Source organism: Acinonyx jubatus, chromosome B1 (genome assembly GCF_027475565.1).
Source record: "Acinonyx jubatus isolate Ajub_Pintada_27869175 chromosome B1, VMU_Ajub_asm_v1.0, whole genome shotgun sequence".
NCBI classification, from domain to species: domain Eukaryota; kingdom Metazoa; phylum Chordata; class Mammalia; order Carnivora; family Felidae; genus Acinonyx; species Acinonyx jubatus.
The window spans coordinates 84447397-84465393 of NC_069382.1; the positions used below are offsets into that span (position 1 = coordinate 84447397).

General features: G+C 47.0%; 1 protein-coding gene across 2 annotated transcripts in view; it reads left to right on the plus strand.

The window, feature by feature from the left end:
- Positions 1-17997, plus strand: part of MAML3 (mastermind like transcriptional coactivator 3) — a 409569-nt gene that overhangs the window by 380965 nt on the left and 10607 nt on the right. For both annotated transcript variants that reach the window (XM_027066397.2, XM_053216947.1), the window contains exon 3: positions 15842-16087. In XM_027066397.2, the coding sequence (XP_026922198.1) occupies positions 15842-16087 (246 nt within the window). The remainder of the gene's footprint in view (positions 1-15841; positions 16088-17997) is intronic.

Here is a 17997-nt window from a genome sequence, read left to right on the forward strand (position 1 = left end):
ATGGGGAGATTTGCAGCCCCTCCCTCAGATTAAAGACAGAACAAATAGGTGAAGCAATCCATTTTCCAGAGTCCGGTGGTAATTTCGGAGTGCTGTAGACCAGAGTATCTGCTTCTCCTCCGCGTTGTCTCAATAAGGGGTAGGGAGGTTTTCAAAGAGAAGATGTTTTTATTCGTTCAGAGAAGACACCTGATTTCTGAGTAATTGATAAAAAGCATGTTTTCACCTGGAACCACCAAATAGTCTTCAATCGTGCATTTCCAGTGGTCCAACTGGTTTTGTAGCAATTAGCTGTTTAGTTAGAAATTATTTTTAGTATCATCTCTGGTTTAGGTGTTAAAGATCAGTGTTATAAATGCAATGTTAACTACCCTATGAAAGTATATCACACCCACTAGACTTAGCATGAAGACCAAGAGTGATTTTCTGACTGTTTTCAAATCCAGTATAGAATGTAAACCCACGAACCAAGCCTAGGAAATACTTAAGTACCACGTTTGTTACGAATTCTACTTGTCACTTTTAAAACCCTTTAACTAGGGGCCGTCTGACATTCGTTATTCCTTGTAGGGCCATCTTGAAAAGACTTAAGACATTTAGCAAGAAGTAGAAAGTTGGGCGAACAAGTTAAGGAAGCATAAAAATGAGGTTTGTTCTCCAAGCAGTTTTGGTCATATTTCCTGTTATTGTCAGGCATCTTCTCTCCATCCCCAGAATATATTGTCAGGGCTTGGAAAATATTCAAGGTATACGCCTACTGTCCTACTCCCGGTTAGAAGCCAGGTGGTATACTATCTTCACATTTAAATAAATGCAGTTGTTAAAAAGTAGGGAGGACAAAGAGAACTGGGATTACTCACGCTAGATTTTTAGGTGGAGATCACATTCTCGGGCCAGATTTCCAGTAGCCACGTGAGGGCAGAGTTGAGAATAGCACAGGTGTGAGCAAAAGGAGGTGGGAACCAGTGGACCAGGGTGTGACCCTAGACATTGCAGATGGTGAAGAGCGTGAACTCTTATTGTTCTTGCCGAACTACACCTTGCAATTCCTTTGATTCCTTATTCATCAGTTCCCACAGTCAGTAACCAAGTCTCGGCCACCTTTTACCTCCTGGGTGGATTACTCCAATGGCTACCTCTCAGTCCTGCCTCCCTACTTTTCTCCTTCTGGTCCAGCCCCATCCTGATCCCTGATTTACCTGACACCAGCTTAACCTTATGAAAGTAATGTTTTGATCATTTTATTCCCTTTAAAAGACGACCGTGGCTCCCCATCTGTTAGTTGGGTCGCATGACTGTGATTGCATTGAGACCTGTCCGTGGTCGGACCACCCAGTCAGTTCAGCTTTCCTCCCACACACCTTGGCTTGGGAACTGGGCACAGCTACCTCCCTCCTGCTAGTAGCTACTCCTTCCTTCTCCTCTGCTCACTCAAATCAAAACCTACTTCCATCGAGGCTTCTAGTCAAGTTTGCTTGTATCCATGAAGCTCTTCCCAAGCAGAACCAGAGAATTTTAGGGCAGGTGGGAGCCTTAGGGGTCACCTGGGCAGGTGTCCTCATTTTATAAAGGAGAATACTAAATAAAGCCCAAAGATGTTCAGTTACTTGCCCCAGGTCAACCAATCCCTAGAACCCCTGTGTCCCCCATTCCACCCCCTTTCTGCCATGTAACTGTGATCATTCCAGATCTGACCAGACTGGCTTTATGGAAATCCTATGGCACCAGAGGACATGCCATAGGCTCACCTTTGATGAGCTGGGATCATTTTCCAGCTTTTCAATGAAGGGAAACCTTGTGTCTTCACTGGATTTTAGGACCCCAGAGGACCAGGCTGTGACAGCCCTTCTTCTCTTAGATTCCAACCGCAACTCCTGCCGTTGTGCTGGGGTGCTGGAGACCTTTGGGAATTCCTAGAGTAATCAAAGCATTTTTTAAAGCAGGATGTTATATATGAATTGAGAGAAAACTTTAATGAAAATGATACGTAATGTACTAGTGCTCAGATTTCAGGTGGACGGTTTGTGGTGCCTGCTTATTTTTAGGGTGATAGATGCATGTTGGCCATGGGGTGGTAGCATCTTACCATACAACAAAATCAAAGCAAACTTGTAAACACAACCCATACACATGGATTTTTATATTCTACTATGCGAGTCAGTTGTTATTTGTTTGCTTTGTTTGTTTGCTTGCTTGCTTGCTTGCTTGTCTTACCTGTGGCCAAGTATTCTCTAAGAAAAATCAACTCTGAGACCTGGAAGCTGAAACTGAACATGCCATTAAAGGTGTGCAGGACTGTGCAGCTTTCAGTGGTGGGCATAAGTCTCTACGTTGTAGAACCAGTTCCCTGCACTTCTGTGGGGTTAACAGCCTCAGCGGACACCCTTCCTTAATGTGACTCCTTCAGCAGAAAGTGTGTCAGAGTATCCCAGACCTCTCTAGGTTCCCACCTAGGGTGTGTGTGTGCATCTGTCTGTGGGATGTATTTGGGGTCTGTCCCCAGGAGGTTTCTGGGAGGGACTGAGAGTGACTGGGACCCTGCTACAGCCCCAGATATTTCCATGGCAATGGGGGCTGGGCTCTGAGGCCCAGGGATGGTCCCTCCGTGTTGTGAGACATCTCTCAGCACCCTGTACTCAAGCATCCACTCCCTGGGGGCTTATGTTTACTAACTAATGAGGATTCAGTGTCTCCTTCTTTCCTTGGAAACTCTCTACAACTACACCTACAAAGGAATGAAAGATATGCCCTGTCAACCTTTTTTACATGCTCCTAAATATGAATTAAGAGGTAGTGTTCAGTGGGCTTTATATAGAAAGTAATCTTCAATAAAAATTAAGCCCCGAGAAGCTAAGGTAAATAAAGAAGGGAATCTCACTCTCACTGACTTTTTCTGTATGTCACATAATGGGAAACTGAGACAGACTTACAGTTCCATTTAGAGGCCCATCATCCCTCAGCTGGTTTCCAGCTTCCAGAAAAGGTCTGGTTGACTTGGGAGAGATTTCATCATGGCCGATTGAGAAATTGTCTATTCTTACGATAGGGGAGGATAAAGAGAAGAAATACAAAGGAGAAATTAATCAGTTGGATCAAGGTCAAAGAAACTAAATATGCATATTAAGGGAACGGGCCAAAAGGTAAGGAAGACCAGAAATATGATCCTTCATGCTGGGAAAGCTTTCTCAGGTTGATAAATACCCTGAACTGCAGGTTGGCTCTCCCTTTCCTGCTCCAGCATTAATCACCCGACCCTCCGGTTCTGATGTTGACCTCCTGTGAGCAGTCAACCTGGAGAGAAGTGGCAGTTGGGCAAGCTCTTGGAGGAGGCGTTGCTTTTAGGGGGGGAAGTGTGTGCAGGGATCTGATGCGTATTGTAAAGGAGCTCACCCAGATCTGGGAAGCATCGAGAAGGGGAGGATCCAGTCAGCTAGCTAGAGGAAGAATCAGCACAAGAAACTTTGGGTAAAGTGAGGAGGGAGTGAGCACCGGAGGTAATATTACGATAAGGAGGTCAGACTTGGCCTTAGCTTCTGGTAGAAATAGGAAACTGTGATCCCTCCCAGATGGTTAAGCAGAAATACTGATGCTTTCAGAGGGGATAAGTTGCAAAAGATAATGGGCACGTAACTCCCATCTTAGAAGGTCTGTATGCTGTTGTCAACATGAGTGGACTTCTCCCTCACTAAAATGAGAGTTTCACATAAACTTCACCATCATCCGAGGGCCTGATCCCATACTTAGCTATCCACTTAGTTTTTATCCTAAGCAAAAGGATATTTTCCTTCATAAGGCTGAGAAGCTGACCTGACTGTTAAGAAAGAACAAACTATGAGCTGAAAATCACGACCCTACCTAAAGTTTCTAACTTCCTCATTATTATTCATATTGGTGCTAATGAGAGCAAACATTTATGAGCACTTACTGTATGCCAGGCACTGTTGAGTCATGCTACCTGAGTGCAGTTCTGATAAAAGAAGTGAAACTTTTGAGATCTGTAGAGGGTGATTTCTAATTGTTTCCAGACTCCGTTATCCAGGATATTACACGTGTGAGGTAGGAGTCAAGAGCTGTCTTTACTGCAGTGCAGGTGCAGTCGAGGAGACTCTCTGGAGCCCGTGTTTCTGCTAAGACTGTTTTTATCCCAATTTGTCCCCAACTCTTCTCAAGGCTAACAAAAGACCCTGGCCACTTCCCTTTCTTGGAGTCACCAAATATATGTACAAAAGGAAGAAATGCCAATAGGGTTTTTTTAAAGAAGTAATGTTTTTATTTTTAAAAGAGTGTGGGATTATAATACCATCCACAAGATAAATGCGGGACTTATAATAAACATTAATTCATGATGGACTTAGAGCAGTGTGAGCTGGTAACAGGGTACAACTGAAAACCATAAAATAGAAGGTATCTTTCAATTCTGTCAGGCTTTGTCCGTGACCCTATGTAAAACCTTGTGTGCAGAACACATCTAACAACCTAAACTCAAGAATTATTGAGGATGTAAGGTGCCCGGTCCAATGGCCCCCATCCCTGCCTGCCGGTAGGCCCTCCCTGACCCTGTAGGAGGAGCCCCTCTTCTAGACTCGCTTCCTCTGAGAACCTGGTTCTCAGCCAAAATCTCTAAAGATGTAACGTACCACCCCCAGATTTCTAAATGTTACTCCTTTTTTCCCTACTTTCTCGTACCCTCCCCAAACTCCCGGCCTCCTCCAACCGCACAACCCCTGGCCTGGCTTCTGCTCTCAGGAGTATGGCCAGGCCAGCCCTCTTCTCAGAGCCCCGGTGCGCTCACACCTGGTTTGCCCACACACAGGTTCAGCAGCCCGAAAACCTGCAAAACAGGCTGACCAGACCCTCCCCGGAGAGAAAAGGGCCTGAGAGCAGGCAGCTTTGTAGAAGTGGCTCTTCCCAGGCAGTCGGAGCTGGTGTCCCTCAAGCCACCCTCCCAAGGCTGCCCAGAGAAGGGAGGAAGTGCCCGCCTCTGTTCACAGCACGCCCTCAGCCCGGAGCTTTCCTTCCCTCTTCCTGTCTTGTAGTGGTTGCAGCAGAGAGCTCCATTTGGCAGCGTGGTAGTGCTCTTGTCTATAAATGGAAACATTGGCCTGTCTCCCAGTATAACACAAGATAGGCCTCTGCATCGGTTATGCAATCTTCGCTGTGATGACTTCATCAGAAAGTGGGGGAGGCAATAAAAGAGAAAGGTACGGTTTAGGGGAACAGTAGCTCCCAAGAAAAACTCTTCCCAGCAGCGCGGCTGAAGACAGCTGAGACTCCTTCCTCCCCCCTCTCTATTTTTAAATCAAGGGAAGAAAGGCCTCAAACATTGGGCAAAAAAACCTAGTTCCTGGAGCAGCTGTCAAACCACTTGCAGCCCCTGTGTCCTTCAGGCCACTTGGATGCAGGCAGAATGCTGTGCCCATCTCTGTTGGGGGGTCGGGGGGGCGCGGGTTGCTCACTGCCCCTGGCGCTGGGGTCTGCTTACACCCTTGCGGAGAAGACAACCTGTGAAGGCAAACAGCGGTGGGTTTTCCCTCGTCTCTCAAGTTAAAGATTGGGCTGGTTCTGGCCCCGCTCCAGAGAACAACCACGGAGAGCAGGGTGCTACAGCATAGAGAGGCTTGTCCCAGTGACTCCCCGAGAATTCTCGGAAGATGGTCAGTCCCCATCAGCAGTGAAAAGCTGGCCCTGTTGCTGAGCGTCTAGCCAAACCCAGTTTGTTCATGTTCATGCCGTGTCCCGGTCTTAAAAGGGAATGGCCACTTAAAGATGTCTATGGCACACACCACAGCATAAGATGGGCTCAGGTGGAAATAGTCCAGGTCCCAGACCCAGCTAGGCCCCTCTGGAACTCACCGCATCCCGTCCATGTCTGTTAAGACCAAGTCTGCTTAATGAGGATTTGGGGACAGGGGGAGCTTGTGTTATAGTTTCATGAATCCTCTAAATGTTGACCATTTAGGCTGTTTTTTAAATTTTTGCTACTCTACATCCTTCAAGCTATTCCAGATAAAATCTTTATATAAAGCATGGCGCACCTGGGTGGCTCAGTCGGTTAAGCGTCCGACTTCAGCTCAGGTCATGATCTCACAGTCCGTGAGTTCGAGCCCCGTGTCGGGCTCTGTGCTGACAGCTCAGAGCCTCGAGCCTGCTTTGGATTCTGTGTCTCCCTCTCTCCCTGCCCCTCCCCTGCTCACACTCTGTCTCTCTCTGTCCCAAAAATAAATAAAAACATTAAAAAAAAAAAGTAAAGCTACGACCACTTCCATGAGATGAGTCCTTAGAAATGGAATTTCAGGAGCGCCTGGGTGGCTCAGTCAGTTAAGCGTCAAACTTCAGCTCAGGTCATGATCTCGTGGTTTGTGAGTTTGAGCCCCGCGTCGGGCTCTGTGCTGACAGCTCAGAGCCTGGAGCCTATTTCGGCTTCTGTGTCTCCCTCGTTCTCTGCTCTTCCTCCGCTCATGCCCTATGTCTGTCTCTCAAAAATAAATGTTAAAAAAATTAAAAAAAGAAAAGAAATGGAATTTCAGGGTATGATGTATTCAAGTCTTTGATCATTCTGTCTACTCTGGAAGCCATCCTCCTCCTGTCTGCCTGCGCCATTCTGAGACATCACTTCTTCTGATAAGCCTTCAGTGTCCTCTCCGGGCACAGTCAGGTGCCTTCACCGCTAGGTCCCTGTGCTCTAGTGCCTCCTTGTACAAGGCCCAGGGACCTGCCTTGTGCTTCCTTCTCTGCAAAGATGCCATCAGCTGCCCAGAAACCAAGGAAGCCTCAGTCTTCATCAGAATTTTGGAATCCTGGAAAACAAGCAAATAGGTCCTTCTTCTTTTCCTTTTCTTTGTTCTTTTTTCTATTTGTTTTTTTTTTTTTATAATTTTAAAGACTATTTTTAGAGCATGTTTTTAAAAATAACATTCAAAGTAACATTTTCATTATTGAATATTTAAAAGGGTATAGGGATGTCTGGGTGGCTCAGTGAGTTGAGTGTCCGACTTCAGCTTGGGTCATGATCTCATGGTTCGTGGGTTCGAGCCCCGCATCGGGCTCTATGCTGACAGCTCAGAGCCTGGAACCTTCTTTGGATTCTGTGTCTCCTTCTCTCTCTGCCCCTCCTCCACTCACACTCTGTCTCTGTCTCTGTCTCTGTCTCTCTCTCTCTCTCAAAAATAAACATTAAAAAAATTTTTTTCAAAGATTTGAAAAGGTATAAAAATAAAAATAATTTATAATCCTTGTCTAACATGATTTTTCTGTTTTAGAAACTGTTTTTCCTCCCCTTAACTGTATATTGTAAGCTTTTCTCTGTGTGATTAGATAGTCTAAGAAGGCATGATTGTTATTGGCTGCCTAGTATTCATGGTATGGATGTACCATAATTTATTTAATCAAGCTCCTATTGTTGCACCCTAATGAACTTTTAACCAATTTAGGCTTGCTTTGGTGGTAGAATTAATCACAACAAAGGGATCAAAAGGACTCTATAATTTACATCAAAGGCAGAGGAAAAGCATAACTCTCCAAGTTGTGTTTCCACTGAAGGGACCTATGGTGACTATGTTCAAAGCACTGATAAGGACAAATGGTATTTTTGTTGTTTTTACCCCCAAGTAAGTCCTTGAAAGCCTACCCTTCCTGTGGTTGATGCATCTAGCCTTGCATTGAACTGCCAACTTTAACCCTTTCTTTCCTCTTCAGTGGGTGCTCCATTCCTGAGGCTCAGAGAAGCCGTCCGTGTGGGGCCATCTTTGTTTTTGTTTTTTCTCCTCTCCAGTCATACGTGTTACTGGTTTAGGCTAGAATTCATCACAGCCACTTAGTTCAGTTCAGCAAACATTTACTCTGTTGCAGCTGTGGACCTAGCTGTGCGTTGGATGCTGGAAGACTCCTAGAGAACCTACAAGCCTGGTAGAAATACTGCCATAAGGGTGTCATTCTACCGGAAAACTGTCACTTGCAAGCACTTGGAAGGTTGGAGCTTTCTACTGCCCTGTGTTACTTAGAAACAGTGGTACAATCATGTATATAACATTATCATGACCATGGAAAGTGTATTGGTGTATACAGAGGAAAAAGCTGGCAAAAATATTTTTTAAAAAACACACATCAAAATATTAACGTCGTTGCCTCTGAGTATTCAAAATGAATAAAGCTTTTTTTGTTCTTTATACATTTATTCAGTGTTTCAAATATTCCCTGTGATTGGGAGGCGATGTGGGGACAAAAATGTATTTTTTAAGCAGTTAAATGTCTGGAGGTGCCTGGGTGGCTCAGTCGGTTAAGCATTCGACTTTTGATTTCAGCTCAGGTCATGATCTCTCGGTTCGTGGGTTAGAGCCCCTCATCGGGCATTGTGCTGACAGCGCAGAGCCTACTTGGGATTCTCTCCCTCTCTCTCCACCCCTCCCCTGCTCACATGCTTGCTCTTTCTCTCTCAAGAATAAATAAACATTAAAAATATATATATTTAAATGCCTGGGTAGCATCTCCATTCTGTTGACAATCTGGAGGGAAAACCAAGTTTAAAGTCTTAGTCCTCCTCGTTGCCTTAAAAGCTAAACTAGAACCAAATACACAGCTTTTCCCCTCACCTTGACTTTGTAGAGCTGCATGATCAAGAGGTTACAACAGTAACAGTAATAATAATAGCAAGCTATTTGTAGATGGTTGGGTGTGCCAGCCACTGGGCCTATGATGGAAATATGTTTCTATCCAGGCCTGGTTGGGTTCCTCCAATGTAAGCTGCTCCTTCTTCCCGGTGGAAAGAAGAACTTTGCTGAACCCATTTAGCAGGCTTACCACTGGGTCTCAAGTTTCTGCTGTTTCAGCAATAAGCTTCCTAAATTGGTAAAGTGCCTTAAAACTCAATCGTCATGGGGACACAACCACCACAGATCATAAAACAAATCTTTTTATCCAACCTTCTTCAATAATCTGCAGAAAGAGAGGGTTTTATATGGGGTGGGGCCTGTTGGGGCTCTGCTGTGAATTTATTGTAAGCTCCAGACCCACAGTGAAAAACTGTTCTGGACGAGGACAAAGAATGTCTGTAAATGAAGCCACCATCCTGAAACCAAGTTTCTGCCCTGACACCTGATCAACTTCAAAGAAAATTCTAAGGTTTTCTTTTGTTTTGTTCCTTCCTTCTACTTATGGTTGAATGGTCTAATCTTATGCCCTTTCTTTAAATGTCAAAGTTGATACCATAGAAGCATCCTAATTTGGGGTATCAGGCAACATGTAAAAAAAAATGATGCATATTTTCGTGCTCTTTCAGCTTCATCCTTTGATCCCTGTAGAGTCTCTACCTTTTTATTCTATGCCCATTCCTCTCTCCCTTCCACCCCCTTCCCACTTCTCTTTAGTCCACAGCCCTCTTGGGTGGTCTGCTCAATTTAGACCAGATGCACGTTTCAGTCAGTGGGTGAGTGAGAATCCCAAAGACACCATCACCAGCTGTGGGTCATCAGACAAGTTCCTTAACCACTCAGAGACTCAGGTTTTCTTAATCAACAAAATGTGTTTAATTATGCAAGTGAAAGCATCCAGTAGGTGCCCCATAAGTGCAACTTGTCTTCTTCCATTGTTGCTTCTGGTTTTCTCCCAAGTTTGAAGAACCTTTTCCAACAGAGAGAACCCTCCTCAAATCATAGCTTTCCAAAGTTCTACCATACATCAGACCAAGAGATGGGAAGTCTAGCGATGTTTATGCTTCCCGCCTGAGCAAGGGAGTTTAGTGGCCTCACCCCTTCCTTAATCTTGGCTGCTGTTCAGCCTGCACAGCGAAGTTGCAGGAGTCCCGACCTTCCTGGAAGAATCATGGCCATGGGCTCCTTTCAGAATTCTTGGGGTTGCATTGCCTGAGCAGCCCTCTGAAAATTTAAGAGTTTTGTTCCAAATGCTGAAGAACTTGCAATAAAAACCTAAAAGCAACTCAGCACTCTGACTTGCTTTTTAAAGTGCAGGGTTTGCCATCTAAATCAGGGACAGAGAGCTCAGATGCCCCAGGTTGCAGTCAGTGCCCACAAACCAGAACTAGTATTTGCCCCAGTGATTCTCAAACAGTAGGGCATCTTAGTTACCAGGAGGGCATGTGAAACTGCTCCCAGGGGCTCCAATTCAGTAGGCCTGGGGTGGAGCCTGAGAATTTGCATTTCTTACAAGCTCCCAGGAGATGCTCATGCTACTGATCCTGGAACCACACTTTCAGAACCTCTCACTTAATTTAGCCCATAATTGTTTCTGAACTGCCCAAACTGGAAGTGGGAGAGATTTGAGCATCTGCTTAACCATTTTCTTTCTATAACTCTTTCCTCTCCAAAGTTTCTACTGTCAAGGGAGGAGTCTTATCAGTATGATTTTCATTTGAGGAGGTGGGGACTGAAACTGAGAGGTCACATGGCTTCCCAGGGCCTCAGAATGCCGGTTCACCACCCTGAGCCTCCCGGAGTCACAGCCAGATGCCTCCATCCAGGCTGCAGTGGGCTTCGGATTCATCCTGTGCTGCCCTCTGACATAAAACTGCTGAACTCTTTCCCAGCAAGTGTGATGTTCTGCGTGAAACGTTAGCTTTCCTCCTTTGAAAACGCTTCCTTCTTCTGAAACTTAAAACTTGAATAGTTATCTTTGCAGGGAGAAAGCCTCTGGATACTGGTGATTGGTTAGACACACGAGCCTCTTGATGTATAGAATCTAGGCAATATTCCGTTTGGGCTGGAGATTTTTTTTTTTTTCCTAATATTTGATCCAGTTCAATGTGTGTGAAAAGCACAGATATCTTTTCTGGGACATCCATTTTATCATTTTTACTTTTTCCTACGTGAACAGCCCTCCTCTCTCGTCGCTTGCCTTCCGCATGCATTTACTTCCTGGCCCCAGGCACGCACTGTGTGCCAGGGGCCTGGGAAATCCGCCCCCTGAGCGCGCCCGGCTCTCGGGCTCAAAGGCAGCGCACGCGGGCTGAGGACCTCGGCGGCCGCGGGGCAACTCGCCCGCGCCCGGGACCGCCTCGGCGGTTTCTTTGTTAGAGACGCCGGCGCTGAGAGGCATCTTCGGGCCTGCCGCCCCACTCCTGACTTCTTAGAGCCCCCTAAGGACTTGTAAGCATATAGGCTCGAGTCAAGAGGCTAAATTACGCCCCAGGGGACTTTTTAAGTAAAATCCTAAATTTCATTTAGGCTGTTCGTGGGCCATGTGATTGCAGACTGAGCCGAGGCCGCCCTCAGCGCCGCCCTCCCGCGCCGGCTTTGTGCAGCCGGGCTGCGGGGAACTCTGCTCCTCTCGGACGGTCAGCCCCGGGGCTGGTGCAGGCCACTCGCCCTCCCCTCTCCGGGTGCCACCGCCACCCCCACCCCCCATCTCCTCCAGCTCCCAGCCCTTCCGTTTCCTTCCCCGGCCTCCCCCCACCCCGACCTGAAATCTCCCTCCCCTCGGGCTGGAAGGAAAGTCGGTAATAAGAAACCAGTTCGGTGTCAATCGGGGAGGGGGGCGGGGGGAGATAACCCCAGAGATACACGGCAATGGAGAGAGAACTCATTTTGTGTAAAGAGGGCCTCGAGTCACCAGGGAATTCCTGGATTGTCTCAGGCTGTCGTGTGTGATGTCCATCACGCCGTGCGAACACCATCTGCTCGGTATTATGCTCTCAGTTGCCAGGCTACCTGCTGTACGCAGTAACACTTGACTGCCTGGCTCCACGTTCGCAGCGTCCGCCCAGACGCGCGGGGCGGGGGGCGGGGTGGGGGGGGAGGAACAGGAGTCATGATTAAGCCATCTGCGGGGGGGGGGGGGGGGGGCGCGGGCGGAGCTGGCGCTGCAATCCGGAGCGCCGGGCTGACACCACCATCTGCTGGGGCAGGGGGAGAACAGCAGCTGCTCCTTGTTCCTCCACCTCCGGGAAAAGGCTGAAGCCCCGGGCGTCCTCCAGCCAGTTCTCCCCTAGGTCCCAGCTCCCCGGGGCCTCACCTGCAGCCTTTTGTGAGCCCCCTCCCCGGAGCCGGCGCTCCTGGGTCGCCGCCAGAAATCCCGGCCCCTCTCACCCAAACACTACGCTTGTTCTTGAAAACACTTAAGAGAAATAAAGCTGGCTACGCACAGATTTATAAATAAACAGCTGGCTGCTCTTGGGAGATATTTTTACCACAGCTGTTTTTTGAAGTAGAAAACTGCCTCTTTGGAGGAGGTAGGGTGTTTTTTTACGCCTCCTACCTCTCTCCAGCCCTTAGAAAATTGCTAAGATCTTTTCCCCGAGGAAGGAGCTATGTAAAATGGGTTCACTAGTTTTGATTTTTTCCCCCCTCCCTTTATTTTACTGAAGAGTGGGAAGGTTTGGGGAGTAATGAAGATCTATGAAGCCAGCTGGATTTCTTAGGGGAAGCTAGTGAGTTAAGATTCTTGGTAGAAGGCAAGGGAGGTCGCTGGGCAGGGGGTGGGGTGGAGAACGAGCCAGTAATTAAAACTAAAAATACTGCATCATTTGGCTTCAAGGCATTACATTTCTCTGACGAAAGCTCAGCCTGGTTTTCTCTAATTGCACACACAGTGTGTGTCCTCCTTAGAAACAAGAGCGGTGGCTTGAAATCCTGAAATTCGACAAGCGATTGCTCATTAAGCTCTCTTAGACTGGAGGTTAAAAGCTGCCATGTAATATGAAACAGTTAATGGCCAGCCAGCTCCATTTGTAAGGCAAGTCACTTGGAGGGCTTTGCACTTTGGAAGACACGCTTGAGGTGGGGCCTGTGGTGTCACTCACCTGCTGCTGGATGCAGGAGAGCTTGTTGGGAAAGTACTCAAGGTGTATCAACCTAGATTCAGGGATGTTTCATATGGAAGGCAAGCCCTTAAAAATGCACATAGCCCTCCTGTCCCCTAGGTCTTCAGATCTTCAGCAAGAAACCCGAAACCAAAACCTTTGGGAGGGGGTCATTTGGAGAGATACATAATCCTGGGAAGTAATAACCTACCTATCTCTTTGGGAAAGTCCCATCCCCCACCCCCTCCCCACACTGTGCTTCTGAAGTATTTCTTTTTGCCCCAGGAAGACAAGGGCCAAAAGTGGTTGGATATAGCAATATCATCACTTCATTTGCCTCTCCCTTTCTTTCCAGGGTGGAGAAAAGGCTGGGAAAGCAATGGTTACTACTTACCACTTCTGGGCATGCGCCCCAGCTAGGCAGGGCTGGTCACACAGGACCAGAATATCTCAAAGTGCCCAAAGATAAACAGGGCCAGCCTGGGCCAGCCCAGACCAGCCCTCATAAAACTAGATGAAGCAAACTTTATCTTCCCTTGGGTCTCATTTTCTTTCTTCTCTCCTCCTTATCAAAACTGGAAAATATTAGGGTGCCTGAGTGGCTCAGTCACTCAAACAACCGACTCTTGATTTTGGCTCGGGTCATGGTCTTGTCCTTTGTGAGATTGAGCCCCGAGTGGGGCCTGCACTGGCAGTGCAGAGCCTGCTTGGGATATTGTCTCTCCCTCTCTCTCTCTCTCTGCCCCTCCCCCACGCATGCTCGCGCGCTCTCTCTCTCCCCCGCTCTCAAATAAACTTAAAAATTTTTAAGAAAAAACTGGAAAGTGTCAAATATACTGAAATACACAGGAAGAAAAAAAAACGGTGTACCTGTATTTTTTTTTGATTGGTTAACTGTTTATACTTCAGTGTGAATTTGTTTGTTAAAGTGTTAAGTCAATCAGCCATTTGTTCCTAAAGGTGGCAAGAAGCAGCTTTATCCCATTGGAAAGAAGGGCTTGGAAACAGGCAGCAATTATTGAGGGAAAAGGGGAGACTCTGAAACATTGTGATGCCTGTGGGGCTTGGGCCTAAAGTAAACTTTTTGGTAGCATAAAGGCTCCTGGCCTTTGGGAGTCTAAGTTCTTTTTAACATAGATATTTCACAGCTCTCTACCTGATAATCGTCTGTAGAGGAAATCCACAAAGACAAAAAGGGTTTTGCAATAACACTTCCGTTTGAAAAGTAGAACCCAGGACACTTGTGGAAGACACGCTATGTATTTAGTCTACAAGCAATTCTCAGGTGTATATTTAGCACCACAGCCCCACAGTCTCGTAAAGGCCCGTGCTAGCAGAAGGAATACTAAATTTCAGCTCAAGATCAGGGTTCCAGTTCTGCTGTTTCCAATTCTTCCATTTGCTAAGTGTGACCTGGGCTACTGCACTAACTGTCCAGGACTTCTCGGCCTCTTGTTTCCAGGGCAAGAGAAGTAGGTTTTTGTCTGCTTTGCTTGTTTTGTTGTGTTTGTGTGGGTGGAGGGAGGAAAGAAGAGTAGCTGAAGACCCAGTTTAGGCTGGGAAGAAAAGCACAGACGGCTGAGCATCACACAGCAGAGGGAAGGTACACACAAACCCAGGCTGTGGGGAATAAGATCCAGGACTGTGTCTCTAGGAGAGCCAGGGATCAAACTCATGTTTTGAGAGGACAGTGCCAGCATGATTGACTGTATCCATACCAAAGAGGTAGCAGGGCAGAAGTAGGAAAAAAATATTAAAATCCAGTTTGCTTGGATACAAAAATATTTAAATAACTTTAGACTTATTCATATTCATTTTGTATTATTTTGGTGACATGATGGTACCTCACACTATGGATACGTCCTTACATGCGTGCCCATTTAATCTGTGTTCATCTCAGACATCCGATCCTCTGTGTTCAGATGAATTACTTGAAATGTGAATGAATTAAAAGGCAGAATATTCAGACAGCACTTGCTTGGTAGATGAATAAGAAAGGAACTATCTAGAAGCTGAATTTTACGCTCACATACCATATTTTCCCCGGTGAACACTGGCTGTTACAGGCTTTCCCTGTGAGCACATTCTCCAAGTAGTCATTTGACTCTGTGAGTAGGTCTCTACTTTACTCCCTACTCCTTAAGAACCAGTCCTTAAAAGTTGCCATCATTTGACTGAGACAACTGTAGAATCAGAAGACCCAAATTAACCCACACATTATAAATTGTCCCAGACACAGGAGGCTCAGCCCTATTTTTAAAGATGTCGGGGGCGCCCGGGTGGTTCAGTCGGTTAAACGACTGGCTTTTGACTTCGGCTCAGGTCATGATCTCACGGTTCGTGGGTTTGAGCCCCACATCGGTGCCTGTTTGGGATTCTCTCTCTCTCTCTCTCTCTCTCTCTCTCTGTCTCTCTCTCCCTCTCTCTCTGCCCCTCCCCTGCTCACGTGCTCTATATCTCACTCAAAATAAGTAAACTTTAAAAAAGTATATTAAAGATGTCAGGAGATTACGTATCTTTGTTCAGTGCAACGCATTCCCAGCTCTCACCATCAATAACCCCCGCTAGCAGGAATTTTGTTTTTACATACAGCAAAGCTTTCAAATGTCACAATTAATTGGAATTCCATGAATTAGTAAATCTACTGATTGATAAATTCCAGAATTCTTCTGTAAATGTCTCTCCTACTAGCTAAGAAGAAGTCCATTTAGGCCAAGTAGACACTAAAGATTAAGAGGTAGGGGCACGCTGTCTCTTCCAGACTTAAGGTGATCCCAGCCTGAAGTCTTCTTCCCTTTCTTTTGGAGGAACGCAGAATGTTAGCTGAACATCCAGCCTTTGTCCCGTCATCAGTCTCATCCAAAACAGACTGGCCTTGCTGTCAGATTTCCCAGAGCCGTGCTCCATTACCGTTCCCTTGTATCTCTCCAGTTCCACGGTGGTAAGGCCAGATTTGAGGACCACTGGGTGGGTTTTATGGGAATAGAATGCGTGCCACTCAGGACCCCGCAGGCCCGCAAGCTGGGGCCCCTGCCCCCATGCTTCCTCTCAAATATGAAATCTCTGCATTCTCTTCTCTTCTTCTCCTCCCAGGAACAGCACCCAGTTGGACTTCCCCGGACCACAGGCCCCATGCAGTCCTCCGTGCCCCCAGGCTCCGGCGGCATGGTCTCCGGAGCCAGTCCCGCGGGCCCTGGCTTCCTAGGCGGCCAGCCCCAGGCAGCCCTCATGAAACAGATGCTCATTGATCAGCGGGCCCAGTTGATGGAGCAGCAGAAGCAACAGTTCCTGCGGGAGCAAAGGCAGCAGCAGCAGCAGCAGCAGATTCTAGCCGAGCAGGTAACATGATTCATTCATTCAGCAGGCATTTATTCGGTGCCCTGTGTCTGCGAGAGAGTTCCAGTTCGTGTCCTTTGTCAAGAGATTCACAGTCTAGCATTCCCCAGATCGCCGAAGAATCTGCAGAATTTGGACCTTTCCATTAGTTCAGCTTTTTCTTAGAATGAATTAGTTTGTTCTTAAAAGACAGGCTTCTGCCACCAGTTTGAAGGCCTGTTTGCCAGAGACATTTCTTCGATTCAAGCCTGCCTTCTTTTCTTCTGGTTTCTGGCACAAGGATCTGCGCAATCAGTATGGGGGTAGGGAGGCTGCCTCACATTCTTCATAGAGGCTAATATTTCCAGCATGAAGAAAAAAAGAAAATAACTCAGAGAACTTTGTTTCTTGAAGGAAAATGTCAGGAGGAGGGATTGAGGAGAATTCTGCAGAATTGGTCATGAACAATGGGACAGGAACAATAGCAGAATAATAGGGCCTACAGAACTACCTGGAAACCTGAACCCGGGGTCACAGAAAGGGTGCAAACTTAAGAAAATTCCCAACAGCTTTAAAACAGCTCAAGAAATCTTTGAGTTAAAGGAAGGCCTAACACGAATAAATCTTACCGTAGGCATCTTTGTCCACCCTCGCCATAGAATTCCTCCAGCTCCGAAAGAAAGCCTTCCCTGAGAGCTGCTTCTGTAGGTTTCAATGTGTTTTGTTTTTCAAGATGCCCATGCCTGATTCAGGATTATTATCCCAGGAAAGGCGTGAGGCCTTCCACAAGAGATCCCTACATGGCTCCTGTGGGAGTCTGCACAGGACATCTCTCTCTCTCTCTTATAGGAGGTAGGCGTGAGGTTGTCTTCCAAGGCTTAAAGCCCAACAAAGCTCTGCCCTACAGTTCCCCTCCTAGAAGGTTCCTAATATAATCAGAATTCTGGAAACTTATCAAGCCTCCCCCACCCCATATTTACAAGATACCACGTGGGACACAGGCATGTTGAGGTCCCTACTAAGAGCAGTTCAGAGTAACACCAGCCATCTCCCAAACAGAAAAATTGTACTGTTGAACACAGTTCGCTTATGTTCCCTTCTCTGCTTTTGTTCCTGAGCAGCTGTGTAATTATCTCCCTTTTTACCAAGGTCAGTCAGCCGCCTGGCACCTCTTGTACAAACAAACCTCTCTCCCTCTCACCCTGCATAAGGTGTGTGACAAGGAACTGTGCTAATATCTCTCAGGCAGTGATAAATGAAGCCGCCGAGGGGAAGCTGGGCTTTGTAAATCCTCTCCTTGGCCAATCCCGGGAAACTTCAGGTGCGCCTGATACTGTGAGCGATGGCCTCTGATGTGTGTGCTCTGACCAAGGCGCAAATAGGAGCCTGGGTAACCAGGCAAACGCAGTTGTGCTAGCCAGGGCTGTCCCCACTCAGCGAGGGCAGCCAAACCCCAGGGGACAAGGAGGGAAGCACAAGAGTGGAGGGAGAGCTGTCCCAGGAGGGTGCCCAGACAAGGAGCCGACACACAGAGAGATCCAGGGCCCCTTGGAAAAGATGGGGAAATGGTATCATTCCTTAGCAGGTTGTGGGCACCAAGAAATGAAGAGGGACCAAGGAAAGAATTTTACTCAGCCTCCAGATGTGTCCCACCTTTTGCTTGTGGTCTGATTCTGGAAAAACCTCTTCCCCCACTCTCCTCATCTGCCAGGTTAGGTTTAATAATTTCCCGGCCTTCCTCTGATAACCATTTTAAGGACGACATAGAGTAATGTGTGGAAAATTCTTCGGCAACTGTACACGCGTATGTGGTGACCTGTCACGTGACCCTGGTGTCACGGACTGTGATGTCAGAGCTGGGGCCACGACTGCCAGCCATCAGTGGGACTAGCCCAGAAGCGAAACTGAGGGGCTGCACGGAAACGACTCAGTGC